We start from the raw sequence: 23644 nt of genomic DNA on the forward strand, positions 1-23644 counted from the left end.
GAACGAATATCCTCGGAGACTGAAAATGATACAAAAAAGAACCTCTGTACTGTAGAGAAGTAAACCAGGACCAGATGGGGTGTCGAGCTGCAGCTTGACAAATTCAGATAAGTGAGACACAACTTTTACAGAAATGGTGGTTAAATACTGATTGTTTTTATCAAAAGTACTGATGAAATCTTTGCCACTGCCTGTATTTAAGTGAAGCTCTGATATTTTTCTAAATCCCTCAGTTTTGAGAGCAAATAGTTCAGAGAAATTTTATGTTATGCAAAAGCCATCCTGGTCAGTGATCATCAGCCCTCCTTTAGGGACTGTAACTCAAGACTATGACTACTTGTAAATTAACCATGAAAAAATAATGTGCACAGACATCATTTTCTAGAGCCAAAGGGCTCGAGATGCCCTGCTCTTTACTGGATGGAATTCCACAGTATTTCTAAGAAGATAACACTTTCGTTTTCTTTACCACACTTCTTTAATGAAAAAAAAAAAAACCAAATACTGGGGAGGTAAAGGGCTTACAAGGTTTTGAAGAAAAAGTGATTATACAAGCTAAAGCATCCAGATGTCCTGATTTCCAAGGCTGTGTATGAACCATAAGGTTTGTTTTCCTCTTTAATATATGAATTTGCCCATGCCCTCTTTTTTTTTTTTTTTTTTTAGAAACTCCAAAATACTGTTACAAAGGAAAAAATTGGACTCAAAAAAGAGATGAGTAGGAAGGTCAGAAGGAAAACATAGGCCTGGCCCTGAGTCTAATAAATACCATGATCATATTTTGGTTAAAATACAAATAAAAAATACAAATAAAAAATACAAATAAAATACAAAATAAAAACAGTTTGGTGGCTCCTGGAAAAGATTAGGCTTATTTTTGCAGATGGTAAATTGTTTCACTAATAATTCAGGTTTAGATTTGAAAGGTTTTTTCCCAGATACCTTCAGGGAAGGTTCTGCTGTAGTGAGCCATTGCAAAAGCTACAGGGCAGCAGTGGCAGACTGTGAGGGTCAAAAACTTGGCTGTGGCTCAGCCAGGGGTATTTGCTAGAAAAATGATAAATTAATATAATTATAATGAATGATATAATAATATAATATAATTAATATAATGATAATGAAAAATATAATAATAATGAATTCACAGATCTAAATCTTATTCACATAACAACTGAATTTGAATAAAGTTTAGAGGAAAATACGGATCAGTGACAATGAAAGGTCAGTGAACAATGAAGTGTTGTATAAGTTCCATTATAAAAATCATGGGAAAAACATGGTAACAAATCTGAGAATATCTGGTTGTGTTTTCTAGCCTACCAACATCTGGCTACTTTCATTTTATAACTTGGAAATCATGGTTAACATCTGCTGGAAAACTGAGATTCCCTCCTCTTCAGAACATCTGATTTCAACCTTCAAAACAAATCCACTTTTAGGTCATTGAGGGAAACAAGCAAACAACAAAAAAAGGAAAGCAAACCAATGAGAAACACTTTCCTTTCCCCCATGCAAAATAATAACAATGGATATATTAATAATTTTTCTCTAGAAACTTATGACCAAGCAAAAAAGAAGGAATTTCTGTAGAAAACACACACACTTTGTTCTGTATTGCAGGAAATGATCCCAACTGGGGATTGAACAGTTTGGTCACATACAGCCCCACTCCTATTCTCTTATTCAGGTAGACAGAAGTTCCACAGACACCATCCTACCTCGCAGCCTCTTCAGCCTCTGCTCCCTCCTCCTCCTCCTCACGACCAGCAGCATCACAAACAGCACCAAGACCCCAACCAAGATACAGGAGATGGTCACCAGCATCTTCAGCCCTTCGTTGGTTCCCAGGCCTTCCTCACTTTGCACAACCGACTTAATGAGAGGAGGGATTGTACCTGCAAACAGGGTCATGGTGTTAGAGGCCTATTAACGAGGACAAAAGGTTGAGTTCTCAGGGAATGAGGCACCTTGGTGCTTCAGCTGCAGGCAGAACATTCCCAAGGGTTTTTCTGGGGTGGATGCTACGTTTGTGTGTCTAATAGCCATGAACACATAATCAGGCTCACGGTAATGAGGGACTGAGTGCAGAGACTCAGAGGTTATCAGAAATCCAGAAGAGTTGCATTCATTGATTGAGGAAAACCATGTCTGTTACACAGTTAAATACTATGACTAATTTTGAGTCCTATTAAATTATTAAAAAGCTGTAAGAGACCTCAGAATTCCTCCCTGTGTTTATTATTATTCCTTATTATGAGGAAATAGCACTGCTGTGACATTTTTGCGGGGCTTTCCTGAGCAAGGAGTGCATTTGACAAAGCTCATTTTGTGCCACATACATCAGAATAATCCTCTGCACAGAAACATTCTGCTATCAATTCTAAGGGTGCAGCAGTGATAGTGATCTGAAATTCAGACAGCCAACCTGATACTAATCTGCTAAAGACTGTCTGACATTATACTCATCAGTAAAACAGGAGAGTAATGCTGGATAGAAACAATCAAATTTTGAGAGGGAAATGAGGGAAATGAATCTACCAACTACTGGCAGGCAGCTCACTTTTTCATTCTGGGACATATTTGCATTTTGAATATACCTGGCTTCCTGGTGATATATAATACTTGAACTTTTCAATTCTTTTCTTCTTTACCTCTAAGGGACGTGAGAAGAATGCAGCACCTTGTGTGGAAGGCTGTTTAGTCATGGAAGACTTCTCACTCATTTCCTGATTACTATTAAACTGCTGAATGCAACCACAAATGAGGCTAGAAAATGCAGATTTGTTTGAAATGCGTAGAAACACGTAAGTATTGTGAACTGTGATGACTTTGCATGGAAGCTATTAAATTTTAACCAGCTACTGAAACATAAAAGTGGCTACTTACTTGCTAAAAGAAAAGGAGGGTGAGAGAGAAAAACAGGTACATCCTTTTTTTACATTTTAATTGCTGCATTAAGTGATGTATCTCATTATGTGCCATACAGTATCAGAATAAAAAACTGAGATCTGGTGCAGTACAGTGTGGGTGCCATAACCACAGTGAAAATGTGGAATCCTACATCCTGTTTTTTTCAGAAGAACTATTTCAGCTGCATATAAAGAGCAGCTCCCTAAAGGGACAAAGATTAAAAGAAAAGCTACAACCATCCAAACCTATATTAGGCACTTTGGAAAATTTGTTTTCTTACAGTTGCATTTGGAATATTTTTCTAATGTTCCATTGCAGGTCTTCCCCGTAATTTTCTCCTTTTTTTTTCTAATTTTCCATTTCTTGAACACACAGCAGGATACTTTCTTCTTGCCCTGAGACACAGACTTTGCACTAGTTTAAAGACAAATAAAATTACTAGATGAAGAAATGGAAAGAACTTCAAGCTCGTGAAGGTAATACTAATAACTGTCCCTAAATCCTCCTAAACCCTCCTGGATACTAAAGGGCCAAAATTTTCTCTGAATTACAGTCACAGAGACCATCAGGTTAAAGATTGCCTAAAACTATGTCTTGCTTTCCTTAATACTTTGATGAAAATCAAATGGTGAGTGGGCTGTGTTTAGATATGTGATTACCATTATCCATACCTCTTCCTAGGCAAATCTAAACCTCATGACATTATATACAGGCAGTTAGAGCTTAATTAAAAAATCGAACTGCACATTTTCACATCATCCATTCGTTGCTTTTCAGCAATTGCATTAGAAATTGCCAAAAATTAATCCTACTATCTACTGAGAAAACACCATTTCAACATTAGCTGTCATTCTAGGTGGTGGCTGGGAGTGGAATAGTCAGAGGTTTTTTCAGGACTAAGTCCCAGACAAACGGGGAGGGTTTGTTTTGTTTTCCAGGTCGGTTCACCATCACCCTTTGTTAGCCTGATTGGTGCCTCGCAGAAGTTGTAATTTGAATGTCTCTGACCCCCTTTTCCCCTTTGTTGCAGCATCTCCCACTGCACCCTGTGAATTCAGGAGTGTTCTGTGTCCTTCACGGCAGGGAGTGCCTGAGTGGGTCAGAATCAATTAGCAGAGTTTAGAGCTGATGTGAATTAATGCCAGGGCTACTGAGTAGCTGATCCCTGAGCCGGCAAGCTCCTTTGCAGCGCTCCACAACTGCAGCTGCACAGGGCTAAAAATATCTCCTTATGGATTGCGTGCTTCTGAAAAACAAGGGGCAGGGAGGTCAGCAAACCTGTAAGCTGGAAATCGTTACTGAAATGCCCACGAACAGGGAGCAAAAAGCTGCACGTAGGTTGGTCATTAACCTTCTGACCTAATTCAGCACGGAGAGATTTGAGGGGAAGGATGCTTAGCCATGATATTCCTCAGGAGCTTTCCCACACACAGCAATTGGCTGCTGCAGCCTAAAGTGACCCAAACCCACGCACCTCTGGGATTTCTGCAAACTTTACAAAGGCTTTTTCTTAAGGCTGCTAAAGCTTCTAAGCTTGTTCTTAGCATTCGGCATCCCAGAACTTTCCTACACCGTATTATCTAATCTTCAAAGTACTACCCTTGTATCTGCTTTATCCAAAGGGCAGCTGTGACCCCTGGAAGCTGGAAGGGGCTAATCTCATCTCACATCACAGGGTGAATCAAAGGTAGAGGCATGGCACTGAAAAGGGGAGCTGGCCAAGAAATTTCCACTGCCATGTTTTCTGCAAACAAACTATTCCCTGTCTGTAGAAGCAAAAATTCCTGCATCAAATACTGATATGAATGATAATAACGAAAATCAACATCATCATCATCAGTTTATAATTTCAGTTCTGAGTCAAACCTAACAAATCTAGAAAATCTGGAATCTGAAATTTGCTTTTCCATCCATGTTCTCCTCTCATAAGCTCGGGGTCAGTATTTGAGCTCACTCTGCCTCTCAAAGGCACCATACAGTCCTGGCAAAGCACGCTTCACAAACAAAACCAGCAATATCACAAATGGGAATTTTTCTAGCTGACCAGAAGCAGTGGCCCAGGAAATGTAATGCTGCAAATATTTTTTACTGTTTCATTTTCTCCCTTTCAAAGATGCTATACAGCAACATACAAAAATCAAAGGGTGTGCAGGTCACAATGTGTGAAACCAGGGTAAGTATCATCACCCAATCATGGAGCAGAGCCTGACAACATTTCCAATCAGATCACTGTAAGAATAGTTTTGATTTCAGTGTTACCAGTGGAAATTTAAGGCTCTGGATCTACACTTTGATATAATTCTCATTTTAAGGTATGGCTTGAGACTGTTAGCCCCCATCAGTCTTAATGTAATGATAACTGAACAACTGAAAGTTGGGTGCTGCTTATACAGAGATACTGGAAAACAAAACCAAAACAGGATAGGCTAAGTAAAATGACAAGAAATTAACTCCTAATACTTAAAAGAGTTATTATTGACAACAGCTACACTTCTCAGTAGAACAAGTCCCTCATCTGCTTGGAAAGACCTGGAGCATTTGTGTAGTAACTGCTTAGATCCTGGTTTCCTGTGGGCCTCTGGAGTGCTGAGGCAAGATCTTTTTCCTAATTTTCCAGACTGTCAGAAATAACACGAGGACTGTGTGGCAGCTTACCAAAAGTGATATTTTTCCAAATGGTGAGGGCACATGTGATTAATTATCTGCAAGAACTGCTGAGTACCCAGCACAAAGGCTGGCATAGCAGTAGAGGATGTGTCAGGTGCTGAGGTTTAAACCCTGCTTAAGTCATATCCCACATTTCTGCCTGGGAATGGACCCTGCTCTGCCCTGAGCTGTGGTGGTGTTCATGTGGAGGCATGTTACCAACACACAGTTATGAACAATTACCAATTTGGTGCTGTCACAATCATCAGCTCTTGACTGAACTTGCTCACCAGGGCTGTAGTTTGATTTAACAGTACAGATGTTGCCAAGTGGTTGCACAATACAGCACAACATCCCTGGCAACACAGCAAGATTTTACATGGATGTCTCCAGAAGAACTCTGGCAATTCACACTGGAGCAATTCAAGAGGCTGCCATCTGGAGCCATCTGTGCTGCCTTTTTGCCAGGAACACAGCCGTTTCCCACTACGGAGCCACCAGGACCGCACATGTGCCACCATCCCTTCCAATCAGCCTGGCGGGACCTGAGCTGGGGTGAGTGACAAACTGGCACATTTGCTCTTGTCCTGGGTTCTGCAGGGTGGGCAGTAACCCCTGGCAGAAGGGTGGGATGCAACTCCCTCATCGTCCGTGCCCTGCTGCTGGGCACGACAGAGCCATCTGTCATGGCCATTAGTTTCACTGTCCCCTGTCTGCAAGCAGGGACAATTGCACTGCCATTGCTCTGCCCTTGGAGGATGTTATCCAGAGGCTTTCCCAGAGGACAACCTGCTTGGCTGCTCTGATGTGTCCCATAATGGGTTTTGGGCTGTGTTACAGGGAATAGCAATGAGGCCAGACATCCCCGTGAATGGCTGCAGGAACCAATTCCATGGGAGACAAAAATTTCATGGAAAAGGTGCATGAAACACTAGGAAAAGCCCCTGTAACCACTGGAACTAATGACTCTTAATGTGCTGTGGTTATGTGTCTTATGGCTGATTGACTTTGGCACTGGAGTTTTTCCAAAGTGAGGACAAATAAACAATTCCTCTTTTCTGCCTGGCAGCCCATTATCAGGAGCTATTTTACAACTTTGAGACTTTTACCTCTCTGACAGCATGGTTGGCAGATTCAAAATGGGGTTTACGAGGGGAAAAAATGGAAGGTGAGCAAAAAGAAAAAAAAATCACATATGAGACTCAATGAGTGAGTATCTGAGGTGTAAATTAAAGGAAATACTTACTGCCATCATAATTGAGCGTGGCGAATTTGGCTTGTTTCTCTGCACAGCCAGCACTGTTGCACACTCTCATTTGCAGCTCGTACCAGGTGGCCTCCTGGAGGTCATACAGGATGTAGGACTTGGACAGGGATGTCCTCTGGGCCGTTGTCCAGACTGTGGTCCCAAAGGGCCGGTACTCCAGAGTGAAGGAGGTGATGGGGCAGCCGCCGTCGTTCCAGCCGATCAGGTTCAGCCTCACTCGCGTGGTGTTGATGCTGGCAAAGAGCTCCTGCTCCTTGGAAAACTGGGGCTCTAGAGGCAATGGGATATTCCAGACAAAATGCTTAAATATTGCAGGTAAAAGGCTCCCAAAATATAAAATTAAGAGGATAATTTTTAGGGCAATCTTTAGTTTTAACTCAGTATCTATATATTCAACTTTTCCCCCTCCTCCTTCTTGAATGTTTTTTCCCACTTTGTGCCAGTCACAAACCCAGATTTTCAAATCAATATGAGGAAAAAAAAAATCCATACATCCACTCAAAAAATGCTTTTTGTTTTGCCTTGCAGAACTTTGCACAGACTTTTCCTTTATTTTTCACACTTCTCCTGTTCAGAGGATGCTGCTTGCACAGCTCCTACAATGCTGCCTTGGAGCAGAACAAGACACTGGCTCCATTTCTGTTCTACATAAATCTATTCCCTGTCTTCCTTCAACATCCAGACAAATAAACCCCTGAATTTTTACAAGAAGAGAAGAGACGATTTCCTCATGGCAATGAAGTAGTTGGAATTGCTATAGTCTGTGAGAGTGGAGACACCCTCTTACCAATTATCTACCAACCCATCTTAGAAAAAAATTATTAGAGAAATAAGGACAGCACATCAGCTCGTGTGGGCTTCACGTCTCACAGCGACAGCCTTTTTTGTCACAGCATGGACAGAGCTGGAAATGTTTCCAAAGCCAGTAATATTAAAATATCCAAGCCTGTTTTCTCATCAAACCAAGACCTCCAGCAGAATGCAGGAGCTTTAGGAGGGTGAAGGGGATGGAAGCTTTAGGATGAAGGGGATGGAACCAACGTACCTTTGCCGAGCGTCTTGGCCTCGATGATCTCGCTGATGCGTCCCGGCCCCACCCCGTTCTGAGCAGTCAGAGTGAACTTGTACCAGGTGCCACATTTCAGTGTTTCCAGCCTGTAGGATCTCTCACTGGGGCTGATGGGGAAACTGCCCCACTGCTCACTGTTGTCCTCTGAGTACTGCAAAATATAACCTGGAGGGAAAGCGCAGATGGCAGTGGTAAGCCAGGCACAAAGCACAAACCCTTCAGGTAATCCAAGGAGGCATTTTAAAGACCTAATAAAACTGAAAAAAAAATCCCATGTGCAGGGAAACATACAGCTCTCCCCTGACTAAAATATACCAGGCAATGCATTTTGCCTACCCTGACAACAGCTTAAATACAATTTTTTATGATCGCTTCAAGGGGAAAAGAAAAGGATGGATATTTCTAAGGACCCTTCAATCAGCAACAACCAGATGATGAACCTGGACCCTCCAAAATGAGTGGTTAGAGATTACACGTCTGGAAAATCAGATAGAGCAACTGTCATAACAGCTGAGGGTATGCTGGGAGAAAGTGATTAAATGTATGAATAAACCACCACAAAGACAAACTGCAATTCACTGAAAGCTGTTATCACCATGATAGTGCACATTAAGGGTTGACAGCAATACAGATTGGGTTGTTTTTCTTTTTCTTTTTTTTTTTTTTTTTTTGGAGCCATTCATAATTGTATACTAATTCTATCAACATATGATAATTTACTAGGAAGTAGCAATTAACCTGAATTACATTACCTCGGATAGAACTGCCACCATTGTCTCCAGGTATCCAGGAAAGAGTGATAGAGGAAGATGTAGTTTTGGATACAGTGAGTCTTGGCTGGTCTGGTGGAACTAGATGGGAAATAGTTAAAAATAGAAAATGCAATCAAATGGTTTGACACGATCTTAATCACTTCTAACAGTCATTTATCAAATAGCTGTTTTGAGTTGCAAAAAATGCAAATTATTTCTGTCAAAGTGTCTGTTTAGCTGACATCCTTGGTTAAGACAAGAACAGACAAGCTCACACTTTTTTATTTAATTTTATGCACAATTTTGTCTTTCAATTCTTAACCTTTGTTTTTCTCTGAATTTTTTTGTGTCTGTCCTGTTAGACCTCAATGGCACATGAGCTACCCAGCCATTAATTTTCATTGTTTTTGATATCTGTTTTAGGGAGAAGATGAAATTTTAGTGGCAGGAAGCAGATGTGCAGTTGCAAATGATGCTGCACTCGTTCCTGTGTTTGCAGCCTATTATGGTAAAAATGAAAAAAGGTGCATATCAAGAGCTTCTGCCAGTGCAACTCTGAGTGTTAATTAGGTAGCACAGGTAGATCTGTGACTGGAGGCACATCCATGACCTCTTCCAGACCACTGAGACTTTTGGTATAAGGAATTCCCAACTCTGTCAGCAAAGACTGGAAACACACCAGCTCTGCTGCTCCCCATAAACATTACGGTTGTGGCTAATCTGTGGGGTAAAAAAAAACAAGGTTCCAGGGACCAGCTGCTGACTGAGTGCAGGAATAAAACAGAGGTTTCAACTCTCATCGACTTCACAGTTCCTGGTTTTCTTTGGAGGAAAACCATAGAATGGTTTGGGTTGGAAAAGACCTTAAACATCATCTTGTTCCAATCCACTGTCCTGGGCAGGGACACCTTCCACTAGACCAGATTGCTCTAAGTCCCATCTAGCCTGGCCTTGGACACTTCCAGGGATCCAGGGGCAGCCACAGCTTCTCTGGGCAACCTGTGCCAGGGCCTGCCCACCCTCCCTGGAGGAATTTCTTCCAGCATGAAAGGGCAGAGAAAGAGCCATGCCACATCCCAACAAATTGCACGGGGTAGGGCAAACTGGGACTGGGAATTGACACAGGGAACTGGGACTGGAAATGGACTGGGAACTGTCATAAACATAGACAAAACTGAGCTTTGCTGCCTCAAGAACAAGGAGTGAGGTATGGACAGTCCGTGCTGGGGAAGGATCAAGAAGCAGTGGCAAAGATGGGATGGAAAGCCAGGGAGGAGAGACAACAGGATGGCCACAGCTCCTCTGGCATGGGAGAGAAGAGGGTGGTGGTGTCAGTGACTGGTGCTGGCAGGAGCTGCCCTTGTCCTGACACTCACTGCTCAACAAAGACCAGCCCATGAGCCAGGCAGGACAGAAGTCCCAAATGCTCTGCTGTGTCCAGCACTCTGCTGCCAGAGGACATTGCCTGCTTTGCTTATGTTTAAGGGCGAGCTCTTCCTGCAGAGTGAAACTCCAGGAAAAGCTCCCCACTGCAGTTCATGTTGAAGTCATCAGATTGCAGAATAATGTGTGCAGATATAAGGCAGAGTCTGCTGGTTTGCAGCTATGGATTAGTTCAAAGAGCAGTTGATTTTTCTGCCCTCACAGGGCCAAGCAGCACTGAAGAAAACAAAAGAGACAGTTTATACTCAAGGAAAATTCTGTGTGTGAGATGGATTTGTTCTGTTATTCTGAGGGACTTGGCTAATTCCATGGAGAGAGACTGCACACACTGCACTGGGAAAGATTTATTGTAAAAGCTTTCATCACAGCTTCACCCTATCTACAAAAAATGGTGGTCCCACATATTAAAAGCCACTCTTTGTCTGTCCCTCAGGGAAGTAATATTGATTTGCTTTTAGTTGCTGCAGTTCAATAAGAGCAAAGATATGCAATTACAAAAGTACTTAGTGAAATATAAACATAAGGTTTCCATTTGCTGGTGTCTTCTCTCCCTACTTCCTGTTGTTCATGCTACAGACATTGCTGAAGAGCACCTTTAGTTTCTGTTGGATTGTAGGTAAACTGTTATATGCCAATATCTGCCATGATTGTTCCAAGGCTTGGTGGAATGGTTTATGCAGGGAGAGAGGGACTGCACTGGAAACAACCTCTTCCTGTGCTCTCATATGTTTGCACTAGAAGTGTAGATTCCACATCCAGGAGAGTGATGGTCCCCTCTGGTACAAAAACTTGCAGTCAGTTGAAGCATTTGTAGGATCTGCTTTAGTGCAAGTGAGCAAAGAATTCTGCACAGTGAATTCTTGGTATGTGAATACACAGGCCTCACATTACCCTTACTTTATATTCTTATATTGTCCCTGCTTTTGTACATATCAACACCATCCTGGATGCACTTCGTGCTTTTCAACATGAATATAAAATGTAGCTGGAGAAATGCATTAGCTGAAGGGGTACTGATGTTTCATTTCCAATGCTTCCTCATATTCACCTCATAATAAATTTCTGTGCCCACATAATGAAGTTTTTGTGCAAGGTCTCAGTACAGAGGCAAATTTCTGCTGATAGCTTTTCTGGAGCTAAATTAAAGGGCTTCAGGTCTTTCTGAATTTTGTAATATTGAAATATGTGATATTTGTAAGGAGAAGGCAGAAGCTGATACTTTCTCTGTGAAGAGCTAGAAGATAACCAAATGTAAACACATGGCTGTCAATCTTATAAAAGGTCACATAGAGACTTAACTGAGAGTGTGTGAATTGTTTCACCAAAAGCACCATTTCCTAGATCACAAAATGCCCACGTCTGAGTCAGAATGACTTATTTATTAATTTGGAAGGATTAGATTTACATTAATACACATAAATACTAACACTTTGCATTTCAGACACACCTCGGCATTACCAGTAGCACTTTAAAGCTTTGGTAACAATTCCAAGGTAGATCCAACAGCCTTACCTTGTACCTGCAAATTCAAAATGATTTCATCTGATCCCCAGTTGTTGCTGGCCACACAGCTGTAGTACCCAGAGTCTTCTGCTTTCACAGTCCTGATGACAAAGCTGCCGTTGCTGAAGATGCTCCTTCGCCCATCAATCATCACTAGACTGGGTGTCCCGTTACTACCTCACAGGAAACAAAGTGCATACATTAAAGAAGTTACAATCAAAATTACTCAGAAGTGGATTTTTTTTTGAAGCAACTAAGAATGGAAAGAGAGGAAAAGGTGTGGGGTGAGGTGTGTCCCCATAATAAGGCAGCAAAGGAGTATTTTCTGTTGGGAAACACCTATCATTTGCTTAAAAATGCACTTTTCCTGGGCCCAGCGTGAGTGAAAACAGAAATTCACTCCTTCCTTAACTTGTTATTTCAAAAAAATGCTGAAATAAGGGTATAGGCAGTTCCTGGCTATGAAGTTCATCCCTGTAAAATCATAGGTATTTATATCAATTCACAAGATGGTTCCATAGCACTGTAGTTTCCCTGCTTACACAGTGCTTGGATGAAAATTATTGTCCATGTGGGTTTCCAAGTGTCTCTGTCAGACTGTGAAACTAAAGTTGAAAACAGAGTAATGGAAAATTAAATACGTGCAAGGCATTTACTGCCCACCTCAGCACAAATCACTGTATCAGGCACTTTGCTCTCTCAGAATAAAACCTTCCTGTCGGCCTCAGGATAAAACAAAAAAGACTCCTCTAAGTTTTACATTTTGAATGTTTACCTTTACCTCTTCTTCATTATTTTTTCTCCCTTTGATGCCTTGTAATCACCCCAGCCAATTAGCTGAAGGAATTTCTAAACTCCTCATCTACTGTGACCATGTGCAAACGACCACGAATAGTCCTTCTCCTTCCTGTCAGTGACCCAGGATCACCCTCCCCACAACCCTCAGGATTTTAAGCCAATGGGCTTTATCTGAGCTATACATTTAGTTGCTGGTTACCTATCCTTCATCCATTTGACTGTTGGAGCTGGGTCCCCCACGGCTTTGCAAGGGAGGACAATGTCCTTCATCCAGGGGGTTGTCACCGTCCCGCTGAACGTCAGAATCCTGGCAGGAGCTGGGTGGGAGAGAGCAAGAGAGACTGAAGTGAGGTGTCTGTTCATACAGCCCTTGGAAGGGAAATAGAGACACCCATAATTAAAGGGGGAAGAGCAACCCAATCCAAAAACTGTGGGTTTAGGTTAGTAATTCCTTTTAACTCACAGTATTAGCTATTTATTCAAGCACAACTATCAGTTTCAGTACCTGGATGACAAGTAACTAAAAGAGACATGAGGTATGGGATTGGAAAAGTCTTTGTAGAGGAAAAGAGAAAACCCAGTTATTTATCATCTTTACTGAATTTTATATATTTTGTAGCAGAAATTGGGGGTGAAAATTGTGTCCAAGGGATGCTTTTCTCCAAAATTCCAGCAAGAGGTGTCCACAGCAGACGGGTGTCTTATAACAGCTAAATTATTGCTACATCTCTTCTACAATAATTTTGGTATTAAGCAAAATAAACCTTCATGTATGTATCTATTAGTACATTGCAGAGTCTATCTGAAGTCCACAAATGTGAACAAACTAAAATCAGTTTGTATCAGCTCTCAGGTCACCTAAATACCCAACAAAAAATATCACTCCTATACTTTCCATGTATAGGTTGTGTTAGAACTTCATTTGTTATTCCTCAAGAATGACCCTTGATAGAAATAGACTTGCTGTTGGCCTCCAAATATACATTTTAAAGGCACATACTGAATACAGATAGAAAAATACTGTCTTTTCAGTCCTGATCTACTTTAGTCGTGCACACTGATTAGAATTTATACTTAATAATCCATTTTGCACCAATTAGGAAAACATGAAAATGAGACCCAGCATCAAATATAACTGGGACAGTTAATCTCAAAAAAAGAATCATGCATAAAAGAACAGGCCTTGAAAAATTAAGCAAAATTACTTGAGTAGGCTGCAATGGGACTTGAGATATTCACAAAAAGAAAAGATTTCACAGATTATACAATCAGTTTGGACTGTGTTGCCTATGTTCTCTTCAAGCACTGTTGAAGGCCAAGCTTCCCAAGAGATTTTTTTCCTCTGGTCAAAATTTTAACTAAAACACAAGTAGCTGTTGAAAGATTTATGTAACAGACAAAGTGAAGGTTGGGTAATGGGACAGCATTACTTTCCTAACAGCCAAGCATCAGTATGTCCTGTCCTGGCTGAACAGCACCTGGAGATCCCTGGCTCCATCCTTCCAGAGCTCTGAGGTTCAACCCTCTCAGGAGAGAGCCATGGTTTGTGCTGCCCTGGGGAGGTCAGACACCAGAGTGATCCAAAGACACTGAGCAGCCAGAAGCTCTCATGGATCAGGCTGGTTTTCCACCTGGGCACTCCTAATGCCACATCTAGAAAAGATTTACACATGGCTGCACGGCCACAAGCCATCTGTGTTGGGTTTGCATGGCCAGGTTTTGGTAGTGGGGAGGTTACAGGTTGCCAGAAGCTTCCCCCATGTCCAGCAGATGTGATGAACTGATTGCAACCCCTCTTCCCATCTTCCTGTGTTGCTGGGGAGGAGGAGGTCTAGCTGAGAAGGAGGGAGGGGTGTGGGGAAGGCGTTTTTAAGATTTATTTTTCTTCTCATTATCATGCTCTGATCTTGTTGGTAATAAATGCAATTAATATCTCTAATTTGAGTCTGTTTTGCCCAGGATGGCATTTGGTGAGTGATCTCTCTCTGTTCTCATCTCAACTCATGAACCTTTGTTGTATTTTCCCTCTGCTGTCCAGCTGCAGAGGGGAGTCATAGAGAGGCTCTGGTGGGTGTCTGGCATCCAGCCTGGGTCAACCCACCACACCACGGGCTAATTAACCAAAGTAACTCAAACAGAAAAACGTTCAGTGCACCCTGAGACACAGAGTGAAAAGCTGACTCTGCTGAAGTTGGTGTTAGAAGTCACATTTGTCTTCAGTGGTGCCAGGTTTTTGCTGCAGGAGGTGCTTCATGGCTCTCATGCCATCTCTGAAAAGCAGCAGGAGATGCTGTCAGCTCTATCTACAAAACACACCTGTGAGCATCTGGACTGCTCAAATTCCTGTCCCATGCAAAACTGCCTCTGCAACATGAAGTCTGAAAATGCATTTAAAATTAAATATAAATAATTTTCTGCCTGGACTTCCCACATTTTCAGTGTTTCCTGAAATATCCGGGTACTTCCAACTGTTGCCAGTTCCTGTAGGAGAAAGGACGTGGAAGGCAGGAATCCTGCTGAAGCCTTCAGCGTGGTGTGGCACCACTGTTAGCAAACTTTCCATGTTATCCCTTTGTTTTTAATAGTTATTTCAACATGAATTCTCCCTTAAGAAGTCATAAGCTGGACATCAGATATTGAAAGTGCAACATTTATGTTGTAGCTGCTGGTTTTCAATATCCTGTATCCCTCATTTTACCAAGATGTGTGGAAGCAACAGAAACCTCACAGGAGCCTTAGACAGTGGTAAGGTGATAGAACATAACTCAGAAAATTATCAGAAAAGCACAAGGTAACTGTCCACAGCTTTCTATGGATTTTCTTATTCCTTCCAAGTACTGAGTGCTTTTAAAAGAAATGTTTAAACAGCAGGAAATTTTTCAAGCCCAATTTTCTTTATAGCTGAACTTCTAACGATGTCCTGAGACTGCTAAAAGGTGCACAAAGAAAACTAGAAACAAAATAAATGTCAAGTGAAATCCACCTCAGAGCAATGGGTTTGAAAATCTAACAGGCATTCATGAGGTAAAAAAGCCTGGAATCTCACAGACCTCTTCCTTTTGAGCCAAGGGAGTTTCTGGAACCACATGGGTTATAAGCATGGGTTTACTTCTTTGTTATCAAAGCTACCCACATGGCTACTCACTTCCCTCTAGCCTTACATTTGATGGCATGGCACTGGATTAGGGTTCTGTCTGTTCCTATTTTTTTACAAATTACCCAATTATTAATTGAAGATAAAGAGGTTCCTTCACAGAACAGTGCACCCTCTTATGCTAATGCAATTTTCTGCATGTTTTTTTGTTTAAATTACAAATCCTCTAACCTACATTTACTGTCACAGAAATAGAAATGGGCAGAAATTCTTTGCAAGAGGCTGTAAAAACATGTGGGTTTTTCTTCCTCCTAGAGGACACAACTGTGTTTTTAAGGTGAACTGTAGAGGGAAGCTGAACAAGAGCTATGACAGTTCACTGCCATTCAGCTTAAAACAAATAAAAGATCCAACAGTGAATACCCTGGGTCAGGAGATTCTTTCATTTGCTTTCTCACAGAAGAAGGGTGATGAGGCCCTGGCACAAGGTGCCCAGAGAAGCTGGGGCTGCCCCTGGATCCCTGGAAGTGTCCAAGGCCAGGTTGGATGGGGCTTGGAGCAACCTGGGATAGTGGAAGGTGTCCCTGCCCATGGCAGGGGTGGAACTGGATGAGTTTTAAGGTCCCTTCCAACCCAACCCAAAGCATTCCATGATTCTCTGTTTCTAATATCCCCTGTATTCCAGTCTGATGAACCATCAGAGAAACAAACCAGTGTGTACCGCCATGTGAGCCCTACATGTTAGTTAAAAACATTAAACACACAAAGTAACATAGACTAGGGGGGAAAATCTGTTCAAAATTAATGCTCAGGTAGTTTAAAAAACCAGGGGAATCTCAAAAGTCAGAGAGTTGTCCCCAGAGGATCAGATTGCCAGGGGTCTGGACCTGTTATTGTCATACAGCAAATGCCATTCCCCATCAGTCAGGGGCAGTAAATCAGAGGAACAAGTGCACGCAAGGTTTTTTCTCTTCTAAATATAATTGATAGGCTAAATGCACATCCTTCAAGTCAGCAATGAAGGGTAGTTCGAGGGGCAGGAGCACAGCTTGCTTATGTGGAGGCTGAACTTTCATTGCCATGATTATTTTCTGTTTGTTGGGGATTTTTTTTATTATTTCTGTCAGTTAATTACAGAGAATAACAATCTGTTCTGAGAAATGAAGACACTAAAGAAAGAAAGAAATGTTAACTTGAATTAAGCTTTCATTTAAATTGGACTATCCATTTCACATCAAACCCCTATCTAGACATTCTCATTGTTCTCAAAGGAGTTCTTAAAGGGGTTATAATTAAGTTGACATAATTCAATTCAAAGTTAACTCTCATTAGCTGTCATGATGGTATTATTACTTGGACAGTTACTGTGCAGTAAGAGGAGCAAAAAAAAGAAGCAAACAACTACAAAATAATGGCTCACAGGATGTTTTTGCATTGGGAACTTATGGCAAAATCAGGCTATAACTGCTTCTAACCCCAGGATGTGCTGTTTGCTTCAGATATTTTGGGGAGTGAAAAAGGTCTTTGAGGTTTTGAGCTCTGCCCATCCCTCTTCACTGTTCAGCCACTGCCCTCAGCACTGATCACCACTTTCTCCCACCTCCCTAAAATGCCCTGTGATGCATCCATAAAGGAAATTTTGTATGTGATACAGTAATTTCTAACCTAGCTACCTCCAAAGTTCATAAAATTGCTATCTATTGGTATTCCTAGTGCCCATCAAACCCTCCACAAATGGATTATTCATTACTTTTACAGTCCTAAGTGCATGTAAGAGGCTTTTCCTGAGCATCATCTAATGCAGACTTTATATTGGAGTATCACTACAAACTCTAAGGTTGGCTGGATGCATTCTACTGTCCTTTGAAATAAAGTCTTCTTCAGACTGACCTGTCTATATTGAAGTAATTAATTATTGTTTCTTTTAAGTCATCTTGCCTTTTCATAAAAGTTATTTTTAAGTTCACTTATTTGTCATCGTGGATTATGTTACATAAGCTTCAGAGGAGCAGATTTAATTCTGGTAAGCTGGATCAGTTTGAGTACATGTGGGTCAAGTCACAACTTCTCGGTTTTTGGCAAACAGAGAGCAATTGCACACTGCAATTCCTCGTAATGTGAGGTTCTGAATATTGGTGCCCACAAAGCCTGAATTGATCTGTGTTCATCTTCAAACATTTCCCTCTTTTTAAAATGCATAGGGCATTGAAAAAGAGAACTTCTAGTGCATTTTATGCAGGGTTTGCCTGCAGCCTCAATCTATTAGCATTGCACCATGTCTAATTATTTTTGCTCTTATTTGAGCATCTATTTTTATGCCTATTTTTGGTTCCCTTTTTCTTTCCATCACCACACATCCATTACACACAGGTGACAGCAAAGGAGGAGCACACTGAAACCTTTGCCCCGTTTCCCTGAGTTGTTCTTTCACGATCTTCCTTCACTGGTATCCTTTACACTCCTCATCCCCCTTTTAAGATCTCAGCTTTGGTCTCACTGATGTTCATAGTGCAGTGTGCAGTTATCCTACAATGGAAGAACTCCAGATTTTTCAGATCCTTCAGACTTTTCATTCAGGGCCTTTCAGACATCCCTCAGGTCTTTCCACTAATGCTATGTAGCTACTAAGAGAAAGGGTCTTCTGAAAGACTGCAAAAAAAAAAAAAAAATGGCAGAAAGAAGCAGAATGTAAAGGTAACTCACTTGGAAGAAAAAGCCCTGTAAGCACTGGTATGGGGAGCAAGCATTTCCCAGCTTATTCCAAGGCCTCCTTCCCTTGCAAGGCCCTCCCTGTACTGATACTGATAAATCTTCCATTGTCATGTAGAGTAGTGATTCCATAGTTACTACAGGCTTCTCACAGCAGCACTGAAAATATTCATTTCACATAATAAAATCTTTAGACTGGAGAAGCCTGACACAGGAAAGACATGAAGGTTCCCATCACAAGCCTGAGGAACCCTGTTTGCACCTTCTCCGCATTGGGAAGCTGCCATGTGTCCAAACAGTACCCTCCAAAACCAGCACGACCATCCATGACAATCACAGAACCCCAGAAGGGTTTGGGTTGGAAGGGAACTTAGAGAACACCCGGTGTCACCCCTGCCATGGCAGGGACACCTTCCACTGTCCCAGGCTGCTCCAAGCCCCAATGTCCAGCCTGGCCTTGGGCACTGCCAGGGATCCAGGGGCAGCCCCAGCTGCTCTGGGAACCCTGTGCCAGGGCCTGCCCACCCTGCCAGGGAACAATTCCTGCCCAATCTCCCATCCAGCCCTGCCCTCTGGCACTGGGAAGCCATTCCCTGGCTCCTGGCCCTCCAGCCCTTGGAGATTGTCTCTCTCCATCTTTCTTCCTGCAGCTCCTTCAGGCCCTGCAAGGCCACCCTGAGCTCACCCCAAAGCTTCTCCTCTCCAGGCTGAACAATCCCAGCTCTGGCAGCCTTTCCTCCCAGCAGAGCTGCTCCATCCCTCTGCTCATCCTGGAGCCTCCTCTGGCCTCTCTCCAGCAGCTCCACGTCCTCCCTGTGCTGGGCCCCAGGGCTGGGGCAGCTCTGCAGGTGGGCTCTCACCTGAGCAGGGCACAGGGGCACAATCCCCTTCCTCAGCCCTCTGCCTAAACTGCTTTTGATGCAGCCCAGGATAACAGCTCTGATGTTAATCTACCATCACCAAACTGCTGATCTACCAGCTAGACAGGCAGGAACAGGGAGATTTCCCACAGTGATGAAGTTTGCTCTTCCATGCAGAAAGTACTTTCATGTTGGTGGCACTAGGGTGAATTTCAGCAAAACCTTTTCAGAAAGAACCTGTCATCATAATGCACTAGACACTTTATTTTACATCTTTACATCATTAAACACCCAAGTGAAGCATTAGCAGGCTTGTAAATCTGTAAAGTCAATTAAATGTATCTAATTTTGCAGCTCTAGGGATCTGTGCATTACTCTGCCCATCCTGGCACAGGCTGTGATGGTACCGAGTTTAGTGTTAAAAAAATATACAATATGAAGATCCCATGTAGAGATCGAGTGGGATGGGACTCTTCTCACTTTTCTGTTCAAAATGTTAGGCCTCCATTTCCAAGCCAAGGTGCTCTGACGGTGCAAGCATCACATCTCACAAGGCAGAATTCATAGGCCCCAGCACTATCTTTTAATAGAACAACTAATACAGCTGGAAATAAATATTCAGGATTTGAGGCACATTATCCTTTCATCATATCTGAAATAGAAGCAGCAAACTTCAAAGCTAATGCAAGTAGAGAACAATTGTTCAGAGTTCAGATATGTTAATCAGACCATTTTATACAGAAGATGGTACTTGTGGAGTACACAAGAGATATTACTAAGGAAAGGAATGATAAAGAAGTTACCTTGTACAGCAAGGAAAAGAAACATATTCAGAGGGGGAGAGGCACCATCTGCAAACCCCCTGTACCCAACAACTGAAGATAAAAATTGCTCCAAAAAGCAATCTATTCCCTTCTAAGGTAGGTTGGATGAGTTACCCCCTGGAGGAGCACGTCATCCCCTCTCTGCTGACTCCAGCAAAAGCTTGAGCAATTAGCTGCGAGTTGTCACCTGGCTTTTTGCAGGGAACTGAAGCTGCTCCTGACAAAGCCCACCCTCAGTGAGCAGTGAGGCACAGAGAGGCCACGCACCAATTCTGGCAGTAATTGGCATTGCAGAGCCCTGGCTGGCTCTGAGCAGCTGTCACTGTACCTTTGGCCAGCGGCTCCACGGTGATGATCTCGCTGCTGTTGCCTCTTCCCGCAGCCGTCACGGCCACCACCCACACGCTGTACTGGCGATTCCGGCTCAGGTTGGGGATTCTGTAGGAAAATGAGTCGGGAGAGGCTTCAAACTCGCTGATCACCTGTGGTGGGAGAGACAAATGTTTCCAGGCTAAAATAAGCAGTATTTGGAGAAAATGTGAGTGCTACAAAGCCTGTTACTTCAGGGCTCTTCGGATGAGTATCAATCGCTCCAAACAGATGGCAGATGGCAATAAACAGAGCAGACACAGTAACTTGTTGCAGTCCATTCATATTCAGTGAATTTGTGCCTGTGCCTCGTTTACAGATTGGTTTTATTCAGATTAGGACTTTTATGCGCCATTTATTTTTACAGGGTTGGATAAACAATGGAAGTGAACAAATATGGCTAAATTTTACCATCAATAGTTCTGACAAACTGATTTAGCTCCACACAAAACTTTCCCAACGGAGGATCCAGTCCTGCATTTGCTGTGAAATATGGAGTTCACTATTTTTGTCACCTAGAACCTTTGGTGTTCCTTATTCCTGGGTTTTGGTGGCTTATCCCTTCAGCAGTGGAGCAAACCAAGTAATAAAACTGTGTTCTGTAGTAGACTGTTCAAGCTTCCCCCAAGTCTAGTTTTGTTTAATCACGAAATTACTTCCATTCAAAGACTCCCAGCTGAAGGTCATCTCAGCCAGTTGGCTGCATTAGCAGGGAAGGACAAGTGCTGGAAGAAATGCCAGTTCAGTCTCTTCTCTGTCACTCAAGTGGAAGCCCAAGGGCTGTAGCAGAGCCAACCAGCTGCTCTGCAGTCTCTGCTCATCCATGAGAGGTTCTGCATCCTGCTCGCTGCAACCTGTGCAGGGAAAGGTGAGGAGGAATGTATAGATCTCTCCAGAGGGCTTTGTGAGCCTCAGCACATCCTCCACAGGAAGTCTGAGAAGGGAAACCTCAGCTCTGAACAGTGTTAGAGTGCTCAGTATTGCCACTTTTATTTCTGACACGGGCTTTGTGATGCCTGCACGTAAAAATAGAGGGGTAATGAACCATTGGAATGAATAATACTCACTTCCCTGTGCAGCACTGAGCCTGGTAATGGCTAACTAACACGAGGCTAAAAATAATTAGAAGGTTAATGACGTAGAAAAGAAGATTTTAGCAGGAATCAGCATTAAAAATAATACATCAATGTAATATAAACTTGAGACTAACAAAGTGTGCAAAGAATCTCTTTGATATACAAATATCAGCTTGTGGTAAAGGCCAATTCCACCTGATTAGCATTTCAAAAGGCGCATTGACCTGAAAATATTGGAATATGTAGTCCTTCAAAGTGAATTCCAAATAAATAAGAGATGTTTCTGAGATATCATTAAACACCTCTCCATGTGAACTGGCAGACAGTTTCAGCTGCTGAATGGGTCACTGCACTTCTCCGTTCTTGAGCTGGCCTCTCCTACAGCCAGGGGAAGAGGGCACTTCATCTCCTCTCACATTTGGATTCCAGAGTGAAGACATCTGTCTCTAAGCCAGGCACCTCGACTCCCTTTGGAGACAACACAAAGGCTTCTACAAGAACACATTTTGTTCCTTCCATGGAGAGTGACTTTTCTGGGAAGACTGGCTTGCTCCAGCTAAGTCCTCCCAGGCTCAGAACAAGTCCAAAGGGGAACCTTGCCATATTTTCTAGCCAAACTCATTGCCCCTTTGCTTGTCAAAATGCCAAATTAGTTTGTCCCATTTAGCCAGCATTTGCCTGGGTTCCACTTCTGAGGTGAAGAGGTCAGTGCAGCCAAACACCTTTATTATTATGTGAAATATTGCAGCAGCTTTTGAGAACCATCTGCCTTGACATTTACACAAGAATATTGGACAAATGCCCGTAGCTTGACAGGCTGGATCTTTGTGAGGTCATACATAAAAATTAATGTATTGATCATGGCAGAGGAAGGCTGAAATTTAATATTCATGAGGCAGCATTTCCTACAGTTAATTTGAAAGTCAAACAGGCCAGGCTGTCTCTGGCACCTGGGCTCCACTCATTAGTGCAGTTACCTAGCACAGTTCTTTCTAAACCCCCTATTGACATGGGACATGGATACAGCATTTAGGAACAGCTAAACATCACAGAATTCCTTATTGCTAACTTTCATTCCAGCAACCGTCAGCTCTTTCTCACTGGAACTCCAAAGATGGACATACAGCAGAATTTTCTGCTCCAAAGCTTTTAAAATGCTGTGTTTTCAATTCCTTTCTTTCTCCCAGCATCATTCACCTATTTGCATCTGTGGCTATTTTAAATGTAAAATCAATTATTCTCAGAATTAATTTATTAATTGAATCTGGTAAATGCATCTTTACTAAATTAACAACTCTCATTTTCTTTAAACAAACTGCTGTAGCAAAAATTTTGGTTTCTAACTGGTTAACACACATCTCGTGTTTCCTCAGCTCACGTTCCCTTTTAAACACTTGGGGATGCTTCAGTGACAAATAATCGATTTTACTTTAAACTTTTGCCTGTCATTTCAATTAGCCTAACATGCCAGAGACTTTGATTACACAAGAAGAAGAAAAAGGCAGCTTTGTCAGCAAAGAGAAGATTAAACAATTGAAATAAGAAATATTTAAAGGAATGTCACCTTGTCACATATTGGCCTGTGCATGTGCCAGTATAAAACATGAACTGCTGTTCAATCTCAGAAGCAGTAACATGCTGGCTCAAGGGATTTTTTTTTCCTAACTGCTATTTTTCTTCAGCTTATAGATGATGGGTTAATTTTTCTTCTGTCTTGAGCTCATTGTCTAAGGACAGACAGAGATCAGACCCTGAAAAGCCTGTCTGAAAAGGGCTGTGAAGAATAAAACGAATCAAAGTCCTTTACCAGGATGCAGTCAATCTACTTCCCAAACCAGGCAATGGCAAGAGATGCTGATGAACAGCTGATGCAGGGAACATAGTTGTCCTCTGCAACTTCAGCCCTATTGGTGTGCATTCCTTCGCACACTTTGAAGCAGCATGCCATCTCCTGGCATTTCTGACTCCTTTAAATCACAATTCAATAGGTAATGTGCATCAACTCTGATCCCTCTGGCTTCTAATTTTGATTGTTTCTTCTATTTGTTGGTTTGTTTGTTGTGTTTTTTAACACAACCTGGGAAAAATTCAAAATAGTGCTATAGAAAAAAATCAATTTCTAACGGTTTTCCAAGCAGCCAGGGAGTTTCCCAAGCAGGGAGTTAAGACAACAGATGGCATTTACTGTGGGCTGGAAGGTTATTTAGTGAAAGGCAGCCTGCACCTTGCTTACAACTGGTTCTACACAACTTCTGATTAGATAAGTGAACTACAGATCTCTATCTCTATTCTCTGCAAGTTGTAGGAAACCTGGAAGTGAACTG

General features: G+C 42.2%; 1 protein-coding gene across 1 annotated transcript in view; it reads right to left on the reverse strand.

Moving 5' to 3' along the window:
- DSCAM (DS cell adhesion molecule) overlaps positions 1-23644 on the reverse strand; it is a 444019-nt gene that overhangs the window by 38768 nt on the left and 381607 nt on the right. The window contains exons 21-27 of the mRNA XM_069028212.1: positions 20204-20357; positions 12588-12705; positions 11600-11763; positions 8645-8743; positions 7869-8057; positions 6803-7093; positions 1719-1895 (exon numbers count right to left, since the gene is read on the reverse strand). Coding sequence (XP_068884313.1) covers positions 1719-1895; positions 6803-7093; positions 7869-8057; positions 8645-8743; positions 11600-11763; positions 12588-12705; positions 20204-20357 — 1192 coding nt within the window. The remainder of the gene's footprint in view (positions 1-1718; positions 1896-6802; positions 7094-7868; positions 8058-8644; positions 8744-11599; positions 11764-12587; positions 12706-20203; positions 20358-23644) is intronic.

This window comes from Aphelocoma coerulescens, chromosome 1 (genome assembly GCF_041296385.1).
Source record: "Aphelocoma coerulescens isolate FSJ_1873_10779 chromosome 1, UR_Acoe_1.0, whole genome shotgun sequence".
Taxonomy (NCBI): Eukaryota; Metazoa; Chordata; class Aves; order Passeriformes; family Corvidae; genus Aphelocoma; species Aphelocoma coerulescens.